General features: G+C 39.9%; 1 protein-coding gene across 1 annotated transcript in view; it reads left to right on the top strand.

Moving 5' to 3' along the window:
- The window catches only part of PXDNL (peroxidasin like), a 353,529-nt gene that overhangs the window by 222,830 nt on the left and 105,694 nt on the right, over positions 1–25,005 (top strand). The window contains exons 7-11 of the mRNA XM_047842831.1: positions 4,790–4,959; positions 7,838–7,955; positions 15,346–15,515; positions 19,118–19,384; positions 23,193–23,309. Coding sequence (XP_047698787.1) covers positions 4,830–4,959; positions 7,838–7,955; positions 15,346–15,515; positions 19,118–19,384; positions 23,193–23,309 — 802 coding nt within the window. The 5' untranslated portion in view covers positions 4,790–4,829. The remainder of the gene's footprint in view (positions 1–4,789; positions 4,960–7,837; positions 7,956–15,345; positions 15,516–19,117; positions 19,385–23,192; positions 23,310–25,005) is intronic.

Here is a 25,005-nt window from a genome sequence, read left to right as displayed (position 1 = left end):
GCTGACGGACACGTGTTTGCTTTCAAGCTTTGGCCATTAGAAATAAAGCTGCTAGAAATATCCACGTGTAGGGTCTGAGTGGACATAAGCTGCACGTGCTTTGGATACATACAAAGGAGTGTGGGTCCTGGATCTTGTGGCAAAAGTATATCTGGTTTTTGAGAAATTGCCTGGCTGTCTTCCGAACTGGCTGTACCAATGTGGCCCCACAGGCAGTGAGAGGTCACCGGCATTCAGGGTTGTCAGGGTCCTGGATTTGGGCCATTCCGATGGATCTGTAGTGGGGTGTTGTTGTTTTCCACATTCTTGGTTTTGAGTCATATCTGGAAAGTGAAAAATACCAAGATATTTTGCAACAAGGCAATAGGATGCTTTATTCTGGTAGTGGGAGGAATATGTTTTTTACTTCCGTTCTTCCTTTTCTTGTTGGATTTGTTATACCATGTGTGGTTAGAGTCACTGTCTTTGTATATTTGCGGTTATAATTCCCATTAAATGTGTCTTTTCTACATAGATTTCTACCTGGGTATCATTCTTGACTTCTCAGGCTCTCAGAAAGTCTTGAAATGCTAAATCCCTTGTTTTTTCCCCTAATCTCTTTGTGCTATTCTTTCTTGTTAAATTTTAGTAGCAGCTTTTTTGTTCTAACCTCTCACATTTAATGAAACGCATTCACTCCATTGCTGGAACGCACACAGAGAAGCAAATACTAATCAGGAAGCAGAGGGAGACCTTATCTTAGAGTGATGTGCCGTTGTGTATATTCTATGCATGCACTGTCTTTATTTCAAATGTTTTAAGCCACTTTTATTTATTTATTTAATATAATTTATTGTCAAATTGGCTTCTATACAACACCCAGTGATCATCCGCACAAGTGCCCTCCTCAGTGCCCATCACCCATTTTCCCCTCCCCCACCCATCAACCCTCAGTTTGTTCTCTGTATTTAAGAGCCTCTTATAGTTTGCCTCCCTCCCTCTCTGTTTGAGACAATTTTTTCCCCTATCCTTTCCCCCGTGGTCTTCTGTTAAGTTTCTGATGATCCACGTATGAGTGAAAACATACGATATCTGTCTTTCTGTGACTGACTTATTTCACTCAGCACAATAGCTTCCAGTTCCATCCACGTTGTATGTTGTGTTGATGTTGTGTTCATAGATGGATGGTTCACTGGTCACTTCTGGTCATGGTAAACTGACATACAGACGATTTGAGCCAGCTCTTCCAGGGTTCATGAGATCTTGGTCAGGCTGAGATGGTGAGCCCTGGTACCTGTTATTCCAAAACCTCAAACCTGTGCCTATCCAGGCTGTAATTTATACATGAAAATCAGAATACAGGAAAGTAACTGAAGGCTAGTAAATAAGCTGTGTGTACCATCAAATAGATTCCATCTTCAACAATGAAGTCTCTCAACAGTTGAAAGAGTGTCACTGCATTGGTCGCATCTGGGAGTCCGAGAAACCTGTGTGGCTCACATGTGCCCTATCAGCACTGGGAGCCGTAGGGGACACCGGCTCGTGGTTTCCCTGTCTGTACCATATCATTTCTAACTCACGACGACCGCATTCCTTCCAAGAGTACTGAAAAAGTTAATGAAATTCTTTTTAAAAAGTGCTTTTGGATCTTTATGTGAAAGGGATTATGTAAGCGCAAGTGATATATTACTGTGTTTTCAAATAGAAAGATTTGAATTTGAACTTACCCCGTGCTTTTTTATTCCCTTTCAAGTTGCCCATTGAGCAGTGAACAGACCCAAGTGGGTAATTATTTTACTGTGGTGATTCTTGACTGAATGCTATCAAAGAGAAGTTGTCTTTGATTTAGCACATCGGGTGTGATATTTGATGTAAGAGAACCTTCAAAATAGAGAACAGTGAAATGGCAGTGATTTTAAGTGTATTACTAATAAGTATAGGCTAATAAAGATTAAGACAACCCACTTTTATTATTGATAAAATGGTGTTTTATCTAGTTTTATCTAGTGTTTTATTTTTCAAAATTTATGGCTTTAAATGATAGGCTATGTTTTAAGTAGTGCTTTCTCAGTATAAATTTGGAAACACTCAACTTGTAAAGCCTCCCCAAATGGATTTTTGTGCAAAAATATAGTACTATATGTTTTTTCACTACCATAAAAATTCTAGTACTATATGTTTTTTCAAATATAAAGGAGGTTTTTTTTTAATGTTTATTTATTTTTGAGAGAAGACAGAGCATGAGCAGGGGAAGGGCAGAGAGAGAAAGAGACACAGAATCTGAAGCAGGCTCCAGGCTCTGAGCTGTCAGCACAGAGCCCGATGAGAGGCTCAAACTCACGAGCTGCGAGATCATGACCTGAGCTGAGGTCGGACATTCAAGCAACTGAGCCACCCAGGCACCCCTCAAATATAAAGGAGTTGGTTTTTTTTTTTTTAAAGTTTATTTAGTCCTGCCCTGGGTGTTTCAGATGCAGATCTTCAACGTTTATTTATTTTTGGGACAGAGAGAGACAGAGCATGAACGGGGGAGGGGCAGAGAGAGAAGGAGACACAGAATCAATCGGAAACAGGCTCCAGGCTCTGAGCCATCAGCCCAGAGCCTGATGCGGGGCTCGAACTCACGGACCGCGAGATCGTGACCTGGCTGAAGTCGGACGCTTAACCGACTGCGCCACCCAGGCGCCCCATAAAGGAGTTTTTTAAGTGGCAAGTGAAAAAAGAATAACCTATAGTTGTTTTATTCATGTTTTGTATCCCTGCTATGGATGAATATTTTAATTGAAGTCAGTGGTCATAAAAAGAAGAAATGAAATCTTATGCTCTAGTGTTGTTAAAACACACAGGCATGAGGATACATATGGGAAAGAGTGGATCGCTGATTAATGGAGGGTTGTTATGTAAGCAATGATGACATCAGGGAAATGGAACATTCAAGAATGGTGGGTCCCAAGGGAGTTGTTGATGTCCTGGCTTTGGTTCAACTCAGAAATCTCATGGTGATACTAAAGTGAGAATTTACACCTTAATATTTAACAACAAACTGCTTTTGATAAAATTACCAGACATTAAACTCAAAACATAAATCAGAATGAACTTTGGGCTCCTTCATGTTGAAATAGATCAGTTTTTTAGCAAAGTAGCTGGTTCAGTAAATCAGTCAGTGACAAGGAACAGCCAAGGACACTGAACCCAATACCTTGCTGAACAAGTACCAGTCAAGTGTTACGTCTTATACATCACCCTGGACAAGGCTGAAAGTATTCTCCGTTTCAGTTATGGCTTTATTTTCTCTGTTTAGTGTGAAATCTTGATGGAAGCATTAAGCAAATAAAATCCATACCATTCAGTAACCTTTTAATGAATGTGAGACTTTTTCCCCTTAATTTTAACTATTTAATGCTGCTAAATATAGCTAGTTTTCAGTGTAATACAGTTCGAGTACAATATAACAATCTTATGAACGAAGCATCTACAATACACTTCACGAAATTATCAGACAATAAATCTTTCTTAAATTTATTAAAAAATGTACAATTTTCTCGAATTATAAATTCCAAATCTAGAGAAGAACATGATTTTTTTTTTTTTTTTTTTTTACTTTTAGCTTACTATTCCCAGGAACTTGCTACTAATACAGATTCCTAAGTTAAAATAGCTAGGTGATTTTTAATTTTATATGCAAATTGATCCTTTAAATTCCTTTGTTTCCCAAATGATTTTAAAGGACATTTTATACAATGTCCTTTGTACAATATATTAAAAAATATAGCATTTTAAAATTCTTAAAAATCACATAAAGCATTACTTATGACAATAAAATTTGGACAACATAACATCCCCATCATAAATATATTCATATTATCATTTCATCCCTTGAATTCCCTTGTTCAGAGTGTGACCTCGTTACCGCTATAGACAGACTTGCGGATTTCATTTAACTAATGCTGCCCTTTCACCCTTCGGATGGATGAAAGAGATCATTTATCACTTTGTGTACCCTTTTGCTACACATCTTTTGGCAAGAATGGAGGTACACACCATCAATCTCTTTGGTTATCTATCAATTTTATTTCATGAGGAAAAAAAACGCCCTGGAAGGGATTTGGAAAACGTAGTAAAACTTAGCGAAAGTGAACAACTTGTGGGCCTAGATTAGGAAATACCACAAAAAAAATGTGAAGGGCCTACCCATCCGGTCTGCCAGAGACACTCCCAGATGCGGACCTTTGTAAGATGGCATCATTTCCAGTGATAGCCAGGCCTTTTAACGCACACACACAAAGAAATTTTAAGAAGTCCTGCCTCTGTCCTTTGGGAAAATTGAAGACACAAGAGAACACAGGCCTATCCATACTGATGTCAAGGTGGTTTGCAAGAGAAAAGAGCCAGTCACCTGAGGCAGCTGCCCAAATCAGACACAGCACGTTTTTGGCCTCGTTTGGGTAATAAAGCCTCTACTCTTTGTTGTAAGTAACCTCTGTGAAAAAGTTAAAAAAAAAAAAAAAAAAAGTATACTACCAAGTATAAATTCTCTGTTCTTAACATTTAAAAGATCTGTAACATTTCACTATGTATAGTTTCAACTCTGAGCCTTCTCTAAGACAAGTAAGCATTCATTTGATCCTGTAGTTATTAAGGTCAGCTTACAGGTAAGCGTGTGTTGTAGTCTGTTGATAGGTACCAACGAATCCTGGAGTCAAAAATGTGACTAAGGAGGTAAATTGGAGGCAGTTAAAGATTTTAATTCAGAAGATGCAAACAACATTAATAGTCACTCAACAGTTGTCATTCTTGCCTGTATGCCTAGGCGTCTGGATTCCAATGCCCTAGTTTGTGACTGTGACTTAATGTGGCTGGGGGAACTTATGCAAGGCTATGCCCGAAATGGCCAAACTCAGGCTGCTGCTACATGTCAATATCCCAGAAGGCTCCAGGGACGCTCCATTGCTTCCGTAACCGTGGAGGAGTTCAACTGTGGTACGTAATTTTCTCTGTGCGTGGAACACGGAGTTGTCTTTTGTTTGCCTTTTCTATAAAGATTTGTTAATACAATGTTGCATTTAAAAGAGCATAATATCAAAAGATGCTATTAAGAGGTTTAGTTAAAAGTATGGTCAATTTCTGTTTCATTATCTGCATTTTCGCCTAAGGGAGTTTTTATCATCATAAACAGAGCTGGGAAAGTCCTTGAGGATCATTTAATCCAACTTTCAAATTTCCTCAAATATTGAGGAAAACTGTTTTTCAACAAGGTCACAGGACACTGTGACCGGCATTAAAGTTTCCACTTATTCCTCAGCATCACTTAGTGCCGCTAATGATTAATAATTGAGGTTTTTCAGGGGTGCCTGGGTGGCTCAGTCGGTTGAGCACCGACTTCAGCTCAGGTCATGATCTCACGGTTTGTGAGTTCGAGCCCCGCCTCGGGCTCCGTGCTGACAGCTCGGAGCCTAGAGCCTGCTTTGGATTCTCTGTCTCTTTCTGCCCCTCCCCCACCTGTGCCCTGTCTCTCTCAAAAATAAGTAAATGTAAAACTTTCTAAAAAACAAACAAATAAATAAATAATTGCGGTTTTTTCAACTTTAGATCAAATAGTTATTAATGAAATTCACATTAATGAAATTCACAATATTAATGAAAACTTTGGATTTGATAAACATAGCTCATATTCTGGCAGCTTTAATAAGGCTATCAGCCTTTACTTGAAGATCCAAGTACAGCTTCTTAGAATATTATTTGGTTCTCACCTCAAGCTTTTACTATAAATAAGATAATACCTACCTATGTATCTATCTAATCTATATTTATATACAGCTTTATTTTTTTATTTTTTTTATTAAAAATTTTTTTTTCAACGTTTATTTATTTTTTTTTGGGACAGAGAGAGACAGAGCATGAACGGGGGAGGGGCAGAGAGAGAGGGAGACACAGAATCGGAAACAGGCTCCAGGCTCTGAGCCATCAGCCCAGAGCCTGACGCGGGGCTCGAACTCCCGGACTGCGAGATCGTGACCTGGCTGAAGTCGGATGCTTAACTGAGTGCGCCACCCAGGCGCCCCTATATATAGCTTTAAATATGAATAGCTGAATGTACATACATACGTGTGCATGTGTGTGATAATCGGACTCCTTGGAGATTTAGTCACGTGAGAGCTTACAGCAGACATTTTCTTTCTAAAGTCCCATTCACCGGAGGCCAAGTTTTTTTTAACGTCTCTGAGCAGGTTATTTGGAAAATTATATCAATATGATTTAACTCCATCCAGATTGAGAAGAAATGTAACTTGGTCTTTATTTCCAAATAAATCGCAAATTGGTCCATACTTTCCATCTTTACTCCCAACTTCAAGTTTATGTTGTGGTCCAGTTTGCCTGGAATACGGTACATGTTAACCGGTGTCCTGGCTTTCATTTTCCTCCCTCTCCAATCTATTATACTTGGGGAGATCTTTTAAAATACCTATCTGATGATATAGTCCTTTTTGCTCTGGCTCTTTTATAGCTGCCCACACCTGAAAATGAAACACGAAATCCTGAACAAGGCCACACTTCCTGTATGTTGTATCCTCTGGCTCCTCTCTGTATCCTTGATCCAGTCTTCCTGTCTGTTTGCTCAGTGAGGTTTACCCGTCACGATGGTCTTGAAGTTCCTAAAAGTTCTTAAGCTTTTTTCCAATTCAAGGGCTGTCTGCATGCTTTTTACTCTGTCTACGGTATTTGTCTTGCACGTCTCCTTATAATAGCCCTCTTCTTAAATATGAATTACTTAGAAAGGCTTTGTTTAATCTCGCTTTCCACCCACCTTCTCCCTATCACACGCACACTGAGTCAAGTCCCTTTTTATAGTCTATCTATCAAATCACCATTTATTTTTCTTAGCACTTATCACAATATATTATTATACATTTTTGTGTTTGTTTAATTTCAGTTGTTTCAGTGAAATGATAAGCCTATGATTACAGAAATTTTGTTTTGATCACTGTTTCATTACTGGTCTTAGCATTGGGCCTGACATACTGTAATGTTGAATTTTTTTTTTCATAAATATATAGATGAATCAAACTACTTTTCCAAAAAGGGTAAGGCCAAGTGTTGATCATATGGACTTTTGATGAAGTGGTTAAGATTGGGACCTGTATAACATTCTTCAGACATATTAGATCTGGTTATTTGTTAAGGACTGACAGTCTCAAATCATGTACTTATGAAAAGAAGAGTTTTATCATTTAGAAAGGTTTAGAAAAATTTGTTAAGTTTGCCATAGAAAAGTGAAATTCCCTGTCTAACATTTTTCTCTCATAATTTAACTTCAATAATCTTATTTGATTCATTAAAAATCAATCTACTTTCTTATTAAAATAATTTAAATGTTTCCATGTTTTACCTCTAATTATTACTTGAGAAGGGAAACATTCATTTATATTAATAAGGAATTTTGCTCAGCCAGGTTTGAGGTCTAGACATACAAATTCTTATAAATTGTATAAAGTGGACGTTAGATGGCTAATTGTCTAGGAAGGCTGCCTACAAATTTCAAGCTCGATTGAAGTACTTGGCTTGAGATATCGACCCATAAAATCAAACTTCTTCCATAAATATGGTTGTATTGAACTACTAGAAATAAAAGCACAGGGAAATTTATTTCATTTACTTCATTAGAGATTCCTTTATGCACCGAATCTTTCAAATTTCTGAAGTTTTGTTAAATATATGTCTAATGTCTAAACTGGCATATTACTGGGTAACTGCAAGACAATCTGTAAAACTTTAATGTAGATGGATATTAAATATTCTCAATCTTAGGATACTACAATTTTGTGTCTTTAAAAATACACCAATAATTCTTTTGTCACAGAGAGTCCCCGAATTACTTTTGAGCCCCAGGATGTGGAGGTAACATCGGGGAATACTGTCTACTTCACTTGCCGAGCGGAAGGAAACCCCAAACCGAAGATTACTTGGATACACAACAAGTAAATATTAAGCATGGATGTGTGTTATATTCTCTTTCCAATTTCATTAACCCATTTATCTTGTTTCAACTAGTTTATCTAGAGATGAAATTTCCCAAATTATCAGAATTTCTTAGAGACAAAAATGTCTTTTAGCATTCATCTTTTGACTTGTCCAAATTATCTGGAGGCTTTTTAAAATCTATATTTCTAGACATTAATGACTGTGAAATTGACTAAAGGGATTTTGTATTATTTCTAGAAGGAAGTAGTGGGATAATAATAAACTAGCGTGTTTTAAAATCTGAACATAATTAGATGTAACCTCATCTTAATTATTTTAGTTGCAAACTGACATTTTACATTTGGTGTTGCAAATTTCACACAATAAATTGGTATAACGTGATGTAAGTGAATTGGCAATAAAGGATATACAAGATTATTTAAAATACTAGTTATTTCTTTTATTCTCATTGCACTATTTGATAAAACGTGGTATGTATCAATCTAAAAGTCTGAATATAAAATTAAATAGCAATAACAAACTTAAAAAATTAAAATAAACGTCTAAAGAACGAGTGGGAAAGTGATATGAAATAGACACATAGAATGAACTACATGTTTGATACAATTCAGTCACAGGACTTGGATAATTATATTTTCATTAATTACATTATTGGTACCTAGCATGCCTCGCACGTGTCCTTCCCAGGCTTGCACAAAATCTCACTGTTTTCTGTCGTGTGTATAATCAACACTATATTTTTATGCTTTTCTTCACAAAATATTCTGATATTAAAATAGTTTGTGTCTTTTCTGTATATAATTTGAATTTGTAATTTTAGTAAGAAACCCAGACATGTTTGTAAAATGTGTTTTTAATTCTTGCAGAAAACTAATAAGTGTAGGTTAAAAATAGCTTGGAAAGAAGGCAATTATGAACACTATTAAATTTGGAATCTGGCCCAGGAGAAAGACTTCAACTGATAGAAGACTTCAATTTATTTCCATCTGGAGATTGTTCAAGGGTACTTGAGAAATAGAAATTGCTGCTTGTCATGTCTTCAGACTGCTTGCTCTGCCTTCTTACAGTTTAAATTCAGTCATTATGTTTTCAAGGTTATAAAGGCACTGAAATAGTATTTAGAAAGGGACAAGTGAAATCCTGCTGCCTGATGGAATGTATGGCATAAGGGTTTTAAATATCGTGACTAAAGAAACTAAGATGCATTTAAAAGGAAACAGAGAAATGGAAAAAGAAGGAATAAAATGAAGGAAAGGTAAAGTGTAGGCAGAAATTTCTGTTACCGTATTAACCATTTTGCATAGAAAAAAGGTAGAGGTGAAAGGGAAGAGCTGATACCAAGCAGTATTTAACATCACCAAGTCTTAACTCACCCATTATTTGTCGTTGAGTATTTTTTTTAAATAGAAAGATAACATATAGACTGAAAGTGCATGAAACTTAAAGTCTAGTAGAGCAGATCATTTGAAACAAACATCTATTTAACATAAACCAAGCTAAGAAAAAAAAAAGCCAATTCATTAGAAGCTACCTAGGTGTCCCTTCCTTAACACTCTCTTTTTTCCTCCCCCTAGAGTCCTCTATCCTGACTTTAGGGTCCATAGAGCAGTGTGTTAAGAACTGATTAGACACGAGCAAAGGTAGAATTAGAGAATTAGAAGGTACGTTTGTTGGAGTAAATTAGCTTTCTGGATGGTTAAGAAACACAGACTATAATTCAAAGGCCCAGGACATATCCAGTAGGAGTTCCAGAAAGATAGGTTAGAAATAATGAGCTGGAGTCAATGTTTAGAGAAGTAATAATGAGGACTCTTTCATAAATGAAAAAAATCATGAGATTTCAGAATAAGAACTGTACTGATTCCCACCCAGGGCTTAAAAAAGAAATCTATACCTGGCGCGTTATGATCAGAAAGTTGAAAGAGATAAAACCTTTCATTCCAAGATAATTTTCAGATTGCCTTCAAATGCATAGCGATTACACTGACAGTTAACTGTACATGGCTAGAAGGCAATCGCATATATTGAAATGGTTGAAGAAGAGAAAATCTAGTTTCCTTCTGTTTTATATTCAGCGAAATTATCTGACGAGTAAAATGATGACATTTGCAAAGAGTCGAGCCTTACTTGGGGATATTTGCTAAAAGTAATACAAGTTAGAGAGATGTGATATGCAAGAAGTAAAAGTAAAAAGCAATGTATTTTTTTTCACTTTTTTTTAATGTTCATTTATTTTTGAGAGACAGAGAGACAGCATGAGCGGGAGAGGGCAGAGAGAGAGGGAGACCCAGAATCTGAAGCAGGCTCCAGGCTCTGAGCCGTGGGCACAGAGCCCAATGCGGGGCTCAAACTCAGGATGCGTGAGATCATGAGCCGAGCCGAAGTCGGACGCTCAACCGACTGAGCCACGCAGGCGCCCCAAAAGCAATGTATTTTTAAACATGTTGATAAATATGAATAAATTGAGATTGTTAAAGTATTGGCCAACTTTAAAGTAAGAGAGAAATAAAATGTTAGATGATACGAATAAAAATATTGTAAGGAGAGAGGACATAATTAAATCATTTCCATGTCTCATTTTTGAGGTGTAGAATGATATTAACTTTGGATTTAGAGAAGTCAGGAAGACCTGGTAAAAATTATGGTAAAATACTAAGAAACATGAAGAAATGCAACTATTCATGCTTAGAGAAAGGAAAGAGTGATTAAAGAAAACTGGACCAGTCGACAAAAGGCAGGGAGAGATAGAATTAAGACAAAGGCAAGGCAGAGGAAAGAGAAAATGAACAAAATATCTCATTAGAAATAAGTTTAAATACATTAGTAAAAACAATACATGTACAGATTAAATAGCCTTTTGAAAGACATGGTAAGATTGGATTGAAAAATTCAGCTGTGTGCTATTTATGTTTATCTAAAACATGATCCTGGGAGGTGTTATATGGGTGAACATATAACAGCAACGTTGTGTTAGTCAAAATAAAGGTGCTATGTCAATACTAATATCAACCAAAATAAATTTCAAGAAAAAAAGATAATTGCATATGATTAGTAATTGCATATCATTAGATCACAGTGATAAGAGCAGCAATTCACTTGGATATAAGAACCATTTTTGATGTAAGTTTGGGAGATTCTTTAGGCTTCTCAGGAGGAGAGTAAAGTGATTACCAGTACCTAGAAATACCAATCAAAATAATTTTTTGATAAATGATTGATGGAATTCAAAGAGGAGGGAGACCGTTCCAGCTGGAAGAAGGAGTAAAGACACAGGATAGAACTCGCTGTGATAGGATTCAGGAAAGAGGGTGCATCATATTTGTTGGGATGAAGGTTTTGCTTGTGAAAGTAAGAAAAATATGAAAAGTAACTGGAAGGCTGATGACTTTGGCTTTTCCTTTATAATCTTGGAGTGCCACTGGAAGATGTTGAGCGAGATAGTCACGTGACTAAAGAGGTTTCTAAACCAGCCATGCTTTTGAAGATAATTTAAATTTGTGGGCATGCATGGTAACTTACTTATCTTTCTATTTCTGGTACCTAGCCACAGAGCCTAGTTCTTAGAAAGCACTTTGTAAATGCTTATTGCAATGAATTGCCTTTAATAAATCAAACCTGTTTGTCGGCACATTTGCAAGGAAAACAAAAATCTAAGAGCATTCTACTTGTGCGCACCTTTGTGGTTTTATATATGATTGCTACTTGGTTTGCACCAAGTTGGCAATGTGATACGTATATTGAGACACGAAGACCTGCTTTGAATTTTTGAAGGAACAGCATGATGCGTGAGCAAACAATTTTTATCAGCAAACAGAGAAATAACCAGGGAAAGGGATTGGTGCGTTGTAAATGCATGGGTTTGATGTGCTGGGTTTAATTTTTTTGGTTTTATACCATTTGGTTTTTGTGGGTTTAATTTTTTTGGTTTTATACCATTTTAAAGAGTAAAAATTGCTGAACTCTGTTGCATTGTCTAGCCAGAAGACAGATACCATATACACACTTGGTAACTTTCGATATTTTGGGATTCAGTTTTAGAACGAGTTTTTCTTGCCACATTTGCTTTATTTCTCTGTGTGTAATGTGGGTGTACAACTATTTTTCCCCTCCTCTTCCTCCTCCATTTCCTTTTGTCCCAATTCTCCGTCACATAGAGGCTGAGGCAGACGCTATGTTGTTACTAGCCTGTCATTTTATGAGACTCTACCTCCATGAAGGAGGAGACTATGTCTGTCATATTGTTCCAAGGATCTGGGAAGGGTTAAATTATAGTTTCTTATAAAAGGATACAACTCAGGAGCAGCCAGATGGAGAGGGCAAAGTACGTGGGAAGGGGTGCAGACCTTCTGTGCTTTCTGAGTGTGATGCTCCCCAAATATCTACGTGTTTACCAGCGTGGAAGCTCCAAGAACAAATTTTTAAAAAAATTTGTTAACGTTTATTTATTATTGAGAGACAGAGAGACCCAGAGTGTGAGCAGGGGAGGGGTAGAGAGAGGGGGAGACATAGAATCTGAAGTAGGCTCCAGGCTCTGAGCTGTCGGCACAGAGCCCGACGCGGGGCTCAAACTCACACACTGCGAGATCAGGACCTGAGTCGAAGTCGGTCGCTTAACCAACCGAGCCACCCAGGCGCCCCTCCAAGAACAAATTTTAAAGAAACTAAATCATCTTTGGAAAAGATGCAGTTCCATTATTGCTGGCATGTTCCTTTGCAAGTAGTCTTTTTGTTTGTTTGTTTGTTTTTAATTTATTTTGAGAAAGAGAGCATGTGTGAGTGGGGAAGGGGCAGAGAGAGGGAGAGAGAAAGTCCCAAGCAGGCTTTGAGCTGCCAGTGCAGAGCCTGATGCGGGGCTCAGTCTCACGAACCATGAGATCACAACGTGACCTGAAATCAAGAGCCAGATGCATAACTGACAGAGCCACCCAGGCCCCCCTTTTGCAAGTAGGTCTTCATTGGGTTAAGGTTAGATGATTTTAGAATTGTGTTTAGAATCATTAGTTTAATACTAAATGAGACTTTTGAATGTGGGCACTTAAAGAAAACGTGCTTTCTGATGTTCATTGCAGGTTACTGACACTGAGTAGCTGTTTATACTTACGGGAACGTCCGTCATCTAGTTCCCTTGCCTATGCCTTGCATGACTGACCGTTCAGAAGCACTGTTGTTTTTCCTAAAGTGAATCTCTTCAAAAGTAGCAACTTGAAGTTCTTACTAACTGGTAGTTTTTCTTTTTTTTTTTCTTTTTAATTTTTTAAGTTTATTTTGTTTTTAAAAATTCTTCTTTTTAACGTTTATTTTTGAGAAAGAGGGACAGAGTGCAAGCGGGGGAGAGGCAGAGACAGAGGGAGACACAGAATCCGAAGCAGGCTCCAGGCTCTGAGCTGTGGGCACAGAGCCCAGCGCCGGGCTCAAACTCCCGAACCGCGAGATCATGACCTGAGCTGAAGTTGGATGTTTAACCGACTGAGCCACCCAGGTGCCCCTATTTAATTTGAGAGAGAGAGATAATGCAGGAGAGGCAAAGAGAAAGGGAGAGAAAGAATCCCAAGCAGGCTCCACACTGTCAGTGCAGAGCCCAGTGTAGGGCTCAGACTCACGAACTGTGAGATCAAGAGCCAAAACCAAGCATCAGATGCTTAACCGACTGAACCACCCAGGTGCCCTAGTAACTGGTAGTTTTTCTTAAAATTAGGCTTTTCAGCGGGTGAAGAAGAGCAGATTGCATCTGTGTGTCCTGTCTTCTCTGCTCCACTCTAAAAAAACGGATGTGAAATATGGCCATTGTGTGCCTCCTTATCCTCTTTGACAGAAATTGCTGAATAAGGATGATTTCTCCATCTCTTTAATTGAACATGCTTTAGTTTTTACATATATGAAAATAAGATGAGTTATTATCCTTCAGTGATGGCACATATTTAAATGAGTAGACAAACTTGGAAGCTGTTGGCTTTGTAAAACAAATTAAAAAGAGAAATGAGATCCCCTCAATGGACTTCTTCCTCTCTAAAGGGTGTTATTGATGGATGATGTAGACTAAGTGTTTAATTGAGCTTATTGAGTGATGAATGTGTGTGTTGGGGGAGCATGTTATGTTTAAAAAAATTTATAGTACTAAGCAGACTCATACAAATATCTATTCCTCCTCAGACAAGATCACTGAGTATTTTAAAAAAGAGAAAAGTACCCTGGTACGACAAAAACGTTCTGTACAAACTTCCAACATATGTTTATGTGTCAGTAGCTTTGCATTTAGTGCTAGAGATAACCCCCCAAAAACATATTATTGATGTCTGAACCTTCTGGATGATAGCCTTCACTATGTACTCAATGGATCTTCCATTTGGATGGATAAACGCCATTTTCCTGGTATCCCCCAAATGGTCCAGTTCTGTTAAGAGGGCCTAACATCCAACAACTGGGTAAATGGGTTGTGCTTATTTAATGCCATGTCGTGTAATTGTCCTTGGCTTTAGCTAGGTTGTCTTCAATATGAATATTTTCCTACTCCTTCACGAAATGTGAACGCATTCTGAATGACTCACAGAAAAAGGGTGCAAAACTTACATATGATCGTCTGATGATTTTTTTAATGGGAATTCAGAGGTATAACAATGTGCAGAACTATCTTTCATTTGGATAGATGGCTTTAGTGTTTAAATTCATGCTGCTTTAGGGGCGCCTGGGTGGCTCAGTCGGTTGAGCGTCCGACTTCGGCTCGGGTCAAGATCTCTCAGTTGGTGAGTTCGAGCCCCACGTCGGTCTCTGTGCTGACAGCTCAGAGCCTGGAGCCTGCTTTGGATTCTGTGTCTCCCTCTCTCTTCCCCGCTCATGCTCTGTCTCTCTCCGTCTCTCAAAGATGAATAAACATTAACAAAAAAATTAAAGGGGTGCCTGGGTGGCTTGGTCGGTTGGGCGTCCGACTTTGGCTCAGGTCATGATCTCACGGTCCGTGAGTTCGAGCCCCGCGTCGGGCTCTGTGCTGACGGCTCAGAGCCTGGAGCCTGTTTCAGATTCTGTGTCTCCCTCTCTCTCTGCTCCTCCCCTGTTCATGCTCTGTCTCTCCCTGTCTCAAAAATAAATAAACGTTAAAAAAAAAGTTAAAAAAAAAATTAAAGTCATGCTGCCTTGGAAAGCAGGACATTTAAACCTCCTTCCTTTCTATCTATCGTGTCTTGACTTGAAACCTGTGTTTAGGATACAGTCTCAGAAATGGGAAGGGACAACTAGGATTTAAACTAAAATGTTCTGGATTATTAAGATAATTTTAGAAGTTAACATGTCGATATGCACGAGCCATATTTATAAGTTCCTATATGTTCAGTCTTGTTAAGTGTTTGAGACATGATTGGGGTTAAATAACATGTGTACAACGTGCGTTTCCAGCCATTCATTGGATTTGGAAGATGATACTAGACTTAACTTGTTTGACGATGGGACACTCATGATCCGAAACACCCGTGAGTCGGACCAAGGTGAATATCAGTGCATGGCCAGAAACTCAGCCGGGGAAGTCAAGACCCAGAAAGCCATGCTCAGATACTCCAGTCCTCCAGGTACGGCTTTTCTTCCTGAGGGAACTTGGGGTAAATGCCTCAGTTCTCCATCAGTTATTTGCACTAGAAAATGACTTATGTTGCTTCTTTAAAGGATGGACTGCTTAAAAGGGAAACTATTGCCATTTTCTATCACTTTCTGGTCTTTTACAGAAATTGTTTTTTTCTCTTCAAGTTTTTTTTTTAAATTTCCTGCCTCCGTTCTCTTCTCTCGTAGTCACCACAGGTGCTGTGCCAAGACTGCTGTTCTCCTTTTGATGACCTATCCGGCCTCCTCAGAAGACGACCCGCCCTCCTCAGACAGAGGGACTCAGTGGTACCTAGGCAGGGCTATCATCCTTTCTAACAAACGTTCAGTTATTCATTCGTAATTAATTACCCACCAAATATTTACTGAATGCCTACTGAGCTTGCTGTTGAAGATTCTGTGGTTGACAGCCTATGCTCCTTTAACTTTCCAGGAGCTTTGCTTTGCCCTAAAGTCAGTGGCCCGTGTAAACCAGCCACAGTGACTGTGACAAATTTGTAGTAATATCATTTTGAGAGAGCTGATGGAAAGAGTGACACTGTTTCCTCAGCCCTTACCGAGTCGATAGTGTATTAGGTGATAGATTAGGCGATTAGCCATAATTCAACAAGATGGCAGGTTTTATGACAGGTAAGGAAAGGGGATAGGAGGATAAAGGAGAGTTCGTTGTGCGCTGGCAAATGTGTAAACGCTGGCTCTGGGGGCGAGGGAGCAGCCCTGAGGTGCAACATTTGCCGACGACTGACGAGACACCGATGAATTCGGAGTTGGGAAGAGATGCACAGTAGAAATGGGAATTCGGAGTTGGGAAGAGATGCAGTAGAAATGCTACTGCATAGCATTTCTACCCTGCAGACGCAGATGTAGACCATCTCAAAACTCCAGATAATAGCAAAATGTGAAACAATGAGAAGTGGTAAACGTCAGAATTGATCTTTGACGTTCAGGAGGTTTATTTAGTTGTCAGTTTGTGTCACTTGATTTTTTAACAATGGCTATGCTTCACAAGCAGCTTGAAAGATTCCCCAAATTTGATAACCGGCCCTCTAGAGTGGGCTGCCGCACAGCCCTGTCAGAGGAAGGGCCCTTGGAGCCGACTTGGAGATCTGTGTTCGTTCAAGAAAGGATTTCCCGGGACCCGGGACCTAGAAGCTGAAGGCAAGAAGTAGGAAACAGCCAGATAAAGAGGACTGAAACCTCATCGTAGTGGAAGGGGCAGTAAAGGTAGACAGGGCAGGGCACATTCAAGACTGGTTGCCTCGAGGGTACAGATGCAGAGTTGGGGATCCTTTGAGATTTGGGGGGCCGTAAGGCAGAGCTGAATCATTCATTCCTGTACTCAAAGTGTGACCAAAATTAGATTTCTCTTTTAAAATGGTCGTCCAGGCTGCAGTTCGGAGAACAAGCAGGAGGGCAGAGTAAGGTGAGGGGGCGGGCAGGCTGTGGCGATGACGCAGAGGAGAGCAGTGACGTTGGATGGGGCAGTGACAGAGGGAGTAGAGAAAACGCCACTGAACTAAGAGTTACTCCAGCAGAATTGAGGCATTTGAGTCACAGATTGACTGGATTCGGGAATTCCCTACGGAGTTCTTCGGTACTTTCTCATCACCACACCCACTAGCTCTTTCCAAAGCATCATCCACTTTGCCCTCTAGGTCAAGCCTGACTCTGCGCACGGGAGTATTCCTACTTTGATTTCTGGGCACTGCTTTCTCCTGATCCTTTTCTAAGGTCCTCTCCTTCTTAAAGACTTCAGCCTGCCTTGACCATGTTGTTCCCCACACCCTCCAACACCCACCCTTCCTCCAGTTGGCCTGCCCTAACCACATTTCTTCCTCTTCCATTGAACCCTCCTTGACTTTTGAAGCAATTCCCAAACATCAAACTTGAGTGATTTCTGTCCATTTCCCAGATTCTATTGCTGGCATCTTTCCTGAGATTTGGATTGATCTCACTCACCACCGCCTTCGTGCTCATCTTCACATGTAAATTTTTTACGTCGCTCAAACCCTTTCGCCTGCACTTCATCTCACGTTTGCCATCACTGTTGATGTTATTAACATCCTCCTAAAACTTCAGATTCAGCCTCCACTGCTATCTTTTCTTGATCAAGTCTCTAGAAATTTGGTTCCACGATGTATCGGATTATCTTCCTTTTCGTTTTCACTGCCATTGATTCGCTCCAAAAACCTTTTGTATCTCAATTATTATAATACCTCTTTCCATTTATCTACAGCCCTTTACACCTTAGTGTAATATAATGATTTCCAAGGTATGTTGGGGTTCTTCAGACTATGTGGCTTGTTTTCTGTTCTCGTAGCTGAAGCATAAGCTTACAAGGACGGGAGTGTGTCTCGTGCATCTTTTCAACATCTAGAACATTTTATCCATCTTAAGGCGTGCAATATTGTGAAAATTAAATCTTGATTGTTGAATTAGATTAAACGCGTTTATCTCTGTTCTCCATGGTATATTTATCTCAGAAATTAAGGAGCCCCCCCCCAAATTAGACCCGATAATGAGGCATTTTTAACACCCTACCAAGTCTTTAATTTCTGCTTCAGATTTCTAGAAAAGATGACGCTCTTAAGAATCGATGAGTGGAACACCCTATGTGGAAGTCTAAGTTTTGTATTTACAAGAATACTTACTATCGTATTATGTTTGGCTGAAAGTGTCAGAAAATTTGATGAGACATGACTTGAACACACACAGTGTGTGTGTGTGTGTGTGTGTGTGTGTGTGTGTGTGTGTGTGGTTTATTCAGGTGCCACAAGCAGTGTGGGAGTCTGGACCGAGCTGCCACATTAGCCCAGTGCTCCAATGAGATCTTTCTGTTCTTTAGTCCTTTGCACAGACCTTTTTCTCCCCCATACTTGGCACCTGTTGGTACGAAGTTGGCTCCTGTAACCCAAAACTCATGACCAAGTGCCAGGCAGCAAACAGAAGGAGCAATGACTGACTGAACCACTCTTATCTGGGAAGGAAACTCGTCCAGTGACATGCGTCTACACCGTGCCGGCAGAAGAATGTCACACGGGTACCCTTAACTGCAAGAGAGTCTCAAAAGGGGATATTTTTCAACGGAACGTTTGAACAGTTAGCCCGGAGATAAAAAATAGGTGTGCCCCAGTGTGTCTATGATACATCCTGGCGTACAGGGAAGCGGTCTTTAAAAAAAATTGCATGTTTATATCAAATCCGGATTTCAGATCTAGACATTTTAGGGGCGCCTGGGTGGCTCAGCTGGTTTCAGCTCTCGATTTCAGCTCAAGTCATGATCTCCAGGTCCGTGATGAGCGTGGAGCTTGCTTCGGATTCCCTCGCAACGGCTCCCTTTGCCCCTCCCCCACTTGAATGCGTGGACACACATGAGTGCTTTCTCTCTCTCTCTCTCACTCTCTCAAAAAAAGATCCAGATATTTTAGTTTTAATTATTTGAGAATATGTATGTATATAATATTTTAGTATAGAGTCATTTTGAAAATGACAAACACGTAAAAACCACAGTGTAGAATAAATAACCCTTAACTGCTACTGGCCGTATTTTGTTTTGTTTTCCTCCTTCCTTTAGCCAAGCCTAGTTTTATAATCCAGCCCCAGGACACAGAGGTTTTAGTTGGCACAAGCACAACTTTGGAATGTATGGCCACGGGCCACCCACACCCCCATGTTACTTGGACGAGGGGCAGCGGAGAGGCCCTGGATGGATCCAGGCACCTGGCTACTTCCGGAGGACTCTACTTGCAAAATGTCACCCTGCAGGACCACGGTCGATTTACCTGTCACGCCGCCAATAATCAAGGCTCTGTCCAAGCCACAGCGAACATAATTGTACAAGGTACGGGAGCAGGAGGTCGGGATTGAAATGTTCATGCTGCCACACTCAGAAAATTATTTTTCAACTTAAAAAAAGAATGTCATGTACATCGGTGAAGAGATTTTTGTATTTGCCATGTCGTTTTTGACATAATAGACTTTTCAAAACTAATCTGCTTCACATTAAAACTTGCCTTTATTTTTACTTCAGTCTTTATCCCCATGGTGTAATCAACCATTAGCCACAAAGGAAATGAAGTCATTCATCTGGCAGCAAACTGTCAAAAGATATTTGTGCTTCAGTATACTGTACAGACGTAGGAAAGACGCTTTAGATATGGAAGTGGAAATCCTGTGCCCTATGTTCATAGTCGCTTACCAAGCTGTCTACTCGGCATAGCTCGGGAATGCGCTGACGGCTCTTATGAGCCTGGGCTGTGTAACTAAAGCAAGAATAAAACTATTCTGAGCGCCATAAGTAGTTTATATGCATGGGCAGGCAATCCTGTTGTAAAGAACGTTGTGCTTTCGTGCTATGCTTTTGTGATTGACCTGGGCTGCCCCTCCCTTTCTGTTGTGCTGGTTGTGTGTGCGGGTGTAGGTACAGGTGCACGTGTGCTCACATACGCACTCAACACTCCTTGTGGGCTTAGAGGTGTAGTAAACAGAACAGAAGGCTTACTTGAACGATGTCAGTTGTCCCGTTCTATCCAAAACTGCTTTTTATCGGCTGACAGTGATACCTTTCGAGGGCTTCCTAGAGCCACGAACAGTATAGTGAAGAAGTTACGTTATTTTACTTAACACACTTGCATAAGGTGTTATCTGTCCCAAAACCAGACCCTGGGAAACACGCGACAACAACTCATGTTTAGGAACATGAGTCGGGGCAACTTCGGGGCGGTGAGTGCTGGCTGCTGGGGAGCAGTGCGAGTGGCCCTCTGGAAGGTTCAGCACTTCACCCGTCCTGCGTTTCCAGCATTCAGTAAATGTTTGCCAAATTGCTTTTGCTTACCATCAGCTCTTTAAGTAGCAATAGGTCAATAACTTCTTGTTCCCATCCGTATGTCTGAGGAAAGAACTGCGTTCCCCCTAGAAATGTTAATACCATGGAAAAACATTTTCTATACTCTAAAAAAGGTGTAGAAATGAAATTTTTTCGTGAAGTCCTGGGTAACTCCTGGGGGAAGTTACTTTTAAAGGACCCAAACATTATTTTTAGGCTTTCCATGTGTCCGGGTTGAAAACTGCTTGCAAAGAAATAGTATTTGGGTTTTTTTCTTGCCTTATTTTGTATCTAATGTCTGGTGTTGAGAAGCATAACACCTAATGAGGCATTTACACTCTGACAGGCTCCTTTCTTTCACACCAATCTAGTCCTTTGTGTCTCAGCTTCTTGCATTTAGTTTCTACTTCTGTTTTTTCATCTGGATCAGTTGACGTCTCACCAAACTCTGACGTTTATGGTGCTGTTCATTTCTCATACTGCAATACGCTAACGATTTCTTTTTACCAGGCAGTTTGCACTGAAATTGCCACCTGCTTGTCCTTTTGTCCCTTGCAACTGTGTAGTTGGGTTACTTGTAGGTCCCTGTGTTGAGATTTTTAATCGGTCTTGAAATGGTCCGTTAATCATTCAATACATTTACAAAAGAAGCTCCTTTTATTCGCCTAGTGCACAGACTAAATATTTTAAGATGTACCCCTTTGTGTCCTCTTAACAGATGTTCTATCAGTGTTCTTTAGTTCTTTCAGTGTCCGTCGAAGCCAAGAATACAATGGCCCACAGATTAATTTCCTTCCCCAGACTGGCTGAACAAATAATAAAATGAAAAAGAAAAAGCCTCAATGGAAGGTGTGAATCACAGTATGGGGCACTTAGGCGAAAAAGCCTATAGTTCCCAACAATGTAAACAAAAATGCTTTTTTGTATGAGGCGTCATGGTCACGGATTTTGTAAAATCCACCAGAAGGGTGACTTTTAAGAAAATGGCAGAATGCTTCGCCTAAGCATGTGGGGGTTTAGCATCGGAGCTGGGACTGTTGGCCACCATTGTTAAGTGGAAAGCCCAGAAATGTGAACTCCATAGTCTTGTTCGTTACTCCAGCCTGCACTGCCTCCCTTTGTGATGTTTAGCTCTTCTGAGTTTTCTCCCCATTAGATCTCAAAATTTCTTCATTGACCTAGCCAGTTGGCCATTTTCATGCGAGGAACAAGTATAAAATGATCATTTATTTATGTTTTTCCTAATTTCTGGTAGGATGTGGTCTCTGGGAATTAAAAATATTATTTTCCATGAAACCATATGAAATACGCTTTTCACCCAGACTTGGCTAGAGTTTTGTTATTACTAAAAAGTCGAAGTCAAATTTCCCAACATTTGTGCCTTGACCAAATGACTTGCTATAACCCCTCCCTACTTTTGCTTTATAGCTCTTCTACTGTGTCACGAATCGATTTTTTAATGTCGAAATATTTTTGTTCATTTCAAGTTATCCCTAGCAATTTTAAAAGTTAGTGTAATGTTCCAAAAAGAACATCAGGCTAGGGGTTGAGTGGACTAAATTTTCATCATGTCTCTGAGAGTTACTGAGTTCAACCTCCCCCAGCCTGGATTTCTTCATCTGTAGGACATGGAACCTGAGACTGCTGATCTGTGGACTGTTTTCTAGCTTGACTTTCCTAAGATTCTATTGCAAGCATCTTGCAAGCGTTCCTGAGGGCTTTCATAAATTTGCATGACCTTGGAATTTATCTTTTCCCATTGTTCAGCCTAGTGCCTTACTTAGAACTGAAGACTTTTAAAAATCTTTATTACTTACACACAATGTGAAAGCTGAAACATATATACCTTGCCTAACATTATTTATTTCATCATGTTTCTTGTAAATCCAGATGGTAAGGAAGGGCAAGGAGGGGGTGAGTACAAAGATCAAACAGCAAGGAGAAGTGGTCAGGTCATCTCAGAAAGTTGTTTGAAAATCTCCTCCCTTAGGGATTACTGGAGATCATTGTGCCCTTGAGTGGCCAAATGGATCTATTTTGCATATTAATAAAAGTCATGAACAGATTCTATAACTGTACATGCAGCTATTAGCTATTTAAACAAATTCAACTGCAAAAGACCTGAACACTTGGAAATCTTGGAACTTTGACTTAAATGCGACTTTTTCAAAGCTATCGCACCGTGTGTTACAGGAAGCATTTTTTTCCTGAGATTAACAGAATGACTTGTTTCAAATTTCATCATGTTTATGAAAGTTTGGAGGAAACAATTTTGTTAATGGTTCAAATACAATCCGTAGCTTTATATAGGTCTATCACAGTTAATAAACAACACGTGAAGCAGATTCCATAAGATTTAGAAATACTTCCTTCCTATTAACTACCACTTTTCTGCCTCGCAAACCAGGTATGTGTATTTCTGGTTTCTTTACAAGTAGGCACAGACATACGCAAACACCTACATACTCTTAGTAGCTTTTGAGTAAATAATTGGAAACAAATTCCAGTGAAGCAACTTATTTATTTGAGAGAGAGAAATTGTGCGTGTGCGCACACGTGCATGCGTCTGAGCAAGGGAGGGGGAGAGGGAGAGAGAGAATCTTAAGCAGGCCCCGTGCTCGGCGCAGAACCCCGTGCGGGGCTTGATCTTCCAACCACCGTGAGATCGTGACCTGAGCCAAAATCAAGAGTCCAAGGCTTTACGTACTGAGCCACCCCGGTGCCCCAAGCAACATATTTAAACCTATTTCCTTTTTTTCCCCTCTTGGTATTAAACATTTATGGAGTAGTTTTTAACTTTGACGTACTTTTTCATTCTCTTTAGCTCCTCCACAATTCACAAGAATTCCCAAGGATCAGATGGCGCTAGAAGGACATTCTGTCGAATTTCTCTGTGAGGCTGAAGGCAACCCACCTCCAGTAATTGCCTGGACCAAAGCAGGTATTAATTAGCATAAGCACAAGTATTGTGGGAAGAAAGAAATGCCTTCTTTTATGAGAGGATGAAAGACAGTTTAAACTAAATATTATAGGTACGTCTCCGGATTAAATAGGTCATCATAATTTTTCGTAAGTGTTAAGTTTCAGCATTTGAACGTGTGGCTTTCCTTAGATAATCCTCTCTGGGCCTCAGTTCCCTGATTTTTTTTTTTTTTCCTCCTCACACTCACCTCCTCTCTAGCAACCATCAGTTTGCTTAGTTTCTTGATTTTAAGATGAAATTATTGGACAGTTCAGTGGTTTTAAATATTTTTTAAAGTGGCAGAATTCTCTTTTAGTACGAAACGGAACTGTTAAGTGCAGTGAAACCAACCATAAGTGAAACTCTAGCATATGAAGCGGATAAAAGTGAGCTGCCGTCTTTTAAGTGTGGGGTGGGTATGGGGTGCCTCTGAGGGGGCCTGCACTTCTGGTGATCCCTGGGGCATTAGACAACAAGGCCTACAGTCTCTGAGATCAGAGCTCCTCCAAGATTTTGCCGGTCTTGGAATTACTTTCATATTAGTTCAGGTGACCAGGTTAAATTCTAAACACGTCAACATTTGTGAACTGCTTTTGGCTAAAAGTTTTGCCCTCATCTTTACAAGAGTAGAGTGGGTAAGAGGTGAACTGCGAAGGGCAAAGCCAAGATTCACGTCTCCCTCCTTTTCTTTACGAGTTGCACGGCCTTGGGTACGTACGTTAACTGTATTTTTTTTTTTCCCAGAGTCCTCTCATCCATATGCTGGGAGTGATTGAAGATACTGCCGAAGGCACAGGGTGGTTGTGGGGATGGTTTTGAATGGATTTATACTCATAAACATATAGAAGAGTATTTGGCTCATTTGTGTCCATAGTAAAGGTTCACTGTTACTTTTCCCTGTAGAGCAAAACACTTCATAAGATACAGATTGTCACTGAAATAGTTGAGAATGGAAACCCATTAACTTGTTAGTGGCCGCAAGGAGTGTAAACTCAGTATTAAGCTCAGGGGTGGTAAAGTGCAATGTTGGCCTGAAGTATGGCTGTGAGGGTTAGCAGCCCGAGTGTCACAAGTGCCACCATTCTCCAGATGCTGTCTCAGCACCTTAAATGTTATAATTCTATAATGTTGTCATAAGCTAAATATTGCATACGTGTGTTGAAAATCATATTTAGGAAAAATGGTATTTTGGGGGATTCTAGGAATAAAAACTGTTGTTAAAAAATAAACAAATGCAGGGGCGCCTGGGTGGCGCAGTCGGTTAAGCGTCCGACTTCAGCCAGGTCACGATCTCGCGGTCCGTGAGTTCGAGCCCCGCGTCGGGCTCTGGGCTGCTGGCTCAGAGCCTGGAGCCTGTTTCGGATTCTGTGTCTCCCTCTCTCTCTGCCCCTCCCCCGTTCATGCTCTGTCTCTCTCTGTCCCAAAAATAAATAAATGTTGAAAAAAAAAATAAATAAACAAATGCAGAACAATTCCTCTCCTAGCCAATTTTTGCCTTGTTTTCACTGCATTAAATAAAAAGTGGGGGGATGGCGGGGCAGGGGGGGCGGTGAAGAAATAGGTGTCTTGGGTTAGCCTGTGCAATACCTCGCATGCCCTCTTAGGAATTTTAGCTTTTATTCCAAGAGGAGTAGGAAGCCACTGTAAGCAAGGGTAAATGTTGGAATAAGATTGG

This window comes from Prionailurus viverrinus, chromosome F2 (assembly GCF_022837055.1).
Source record: "Prionailurus viverrinus isolate Anna chromosome F2, UM_Priviv_1.0, whole genome shotgun sequence".
In the NCBI taxonomy this organism is placed as follows: Eukaryota; Metazoa; Chordata; class Mammalia; order Carnivora; family Felidae; genus Prionailurus; species Prionailurus viverrinus.
Note: the sequence above shows the minus strand (reverse complement) of the source record. Positions and strands in the feature narration are given on the sequence as shown.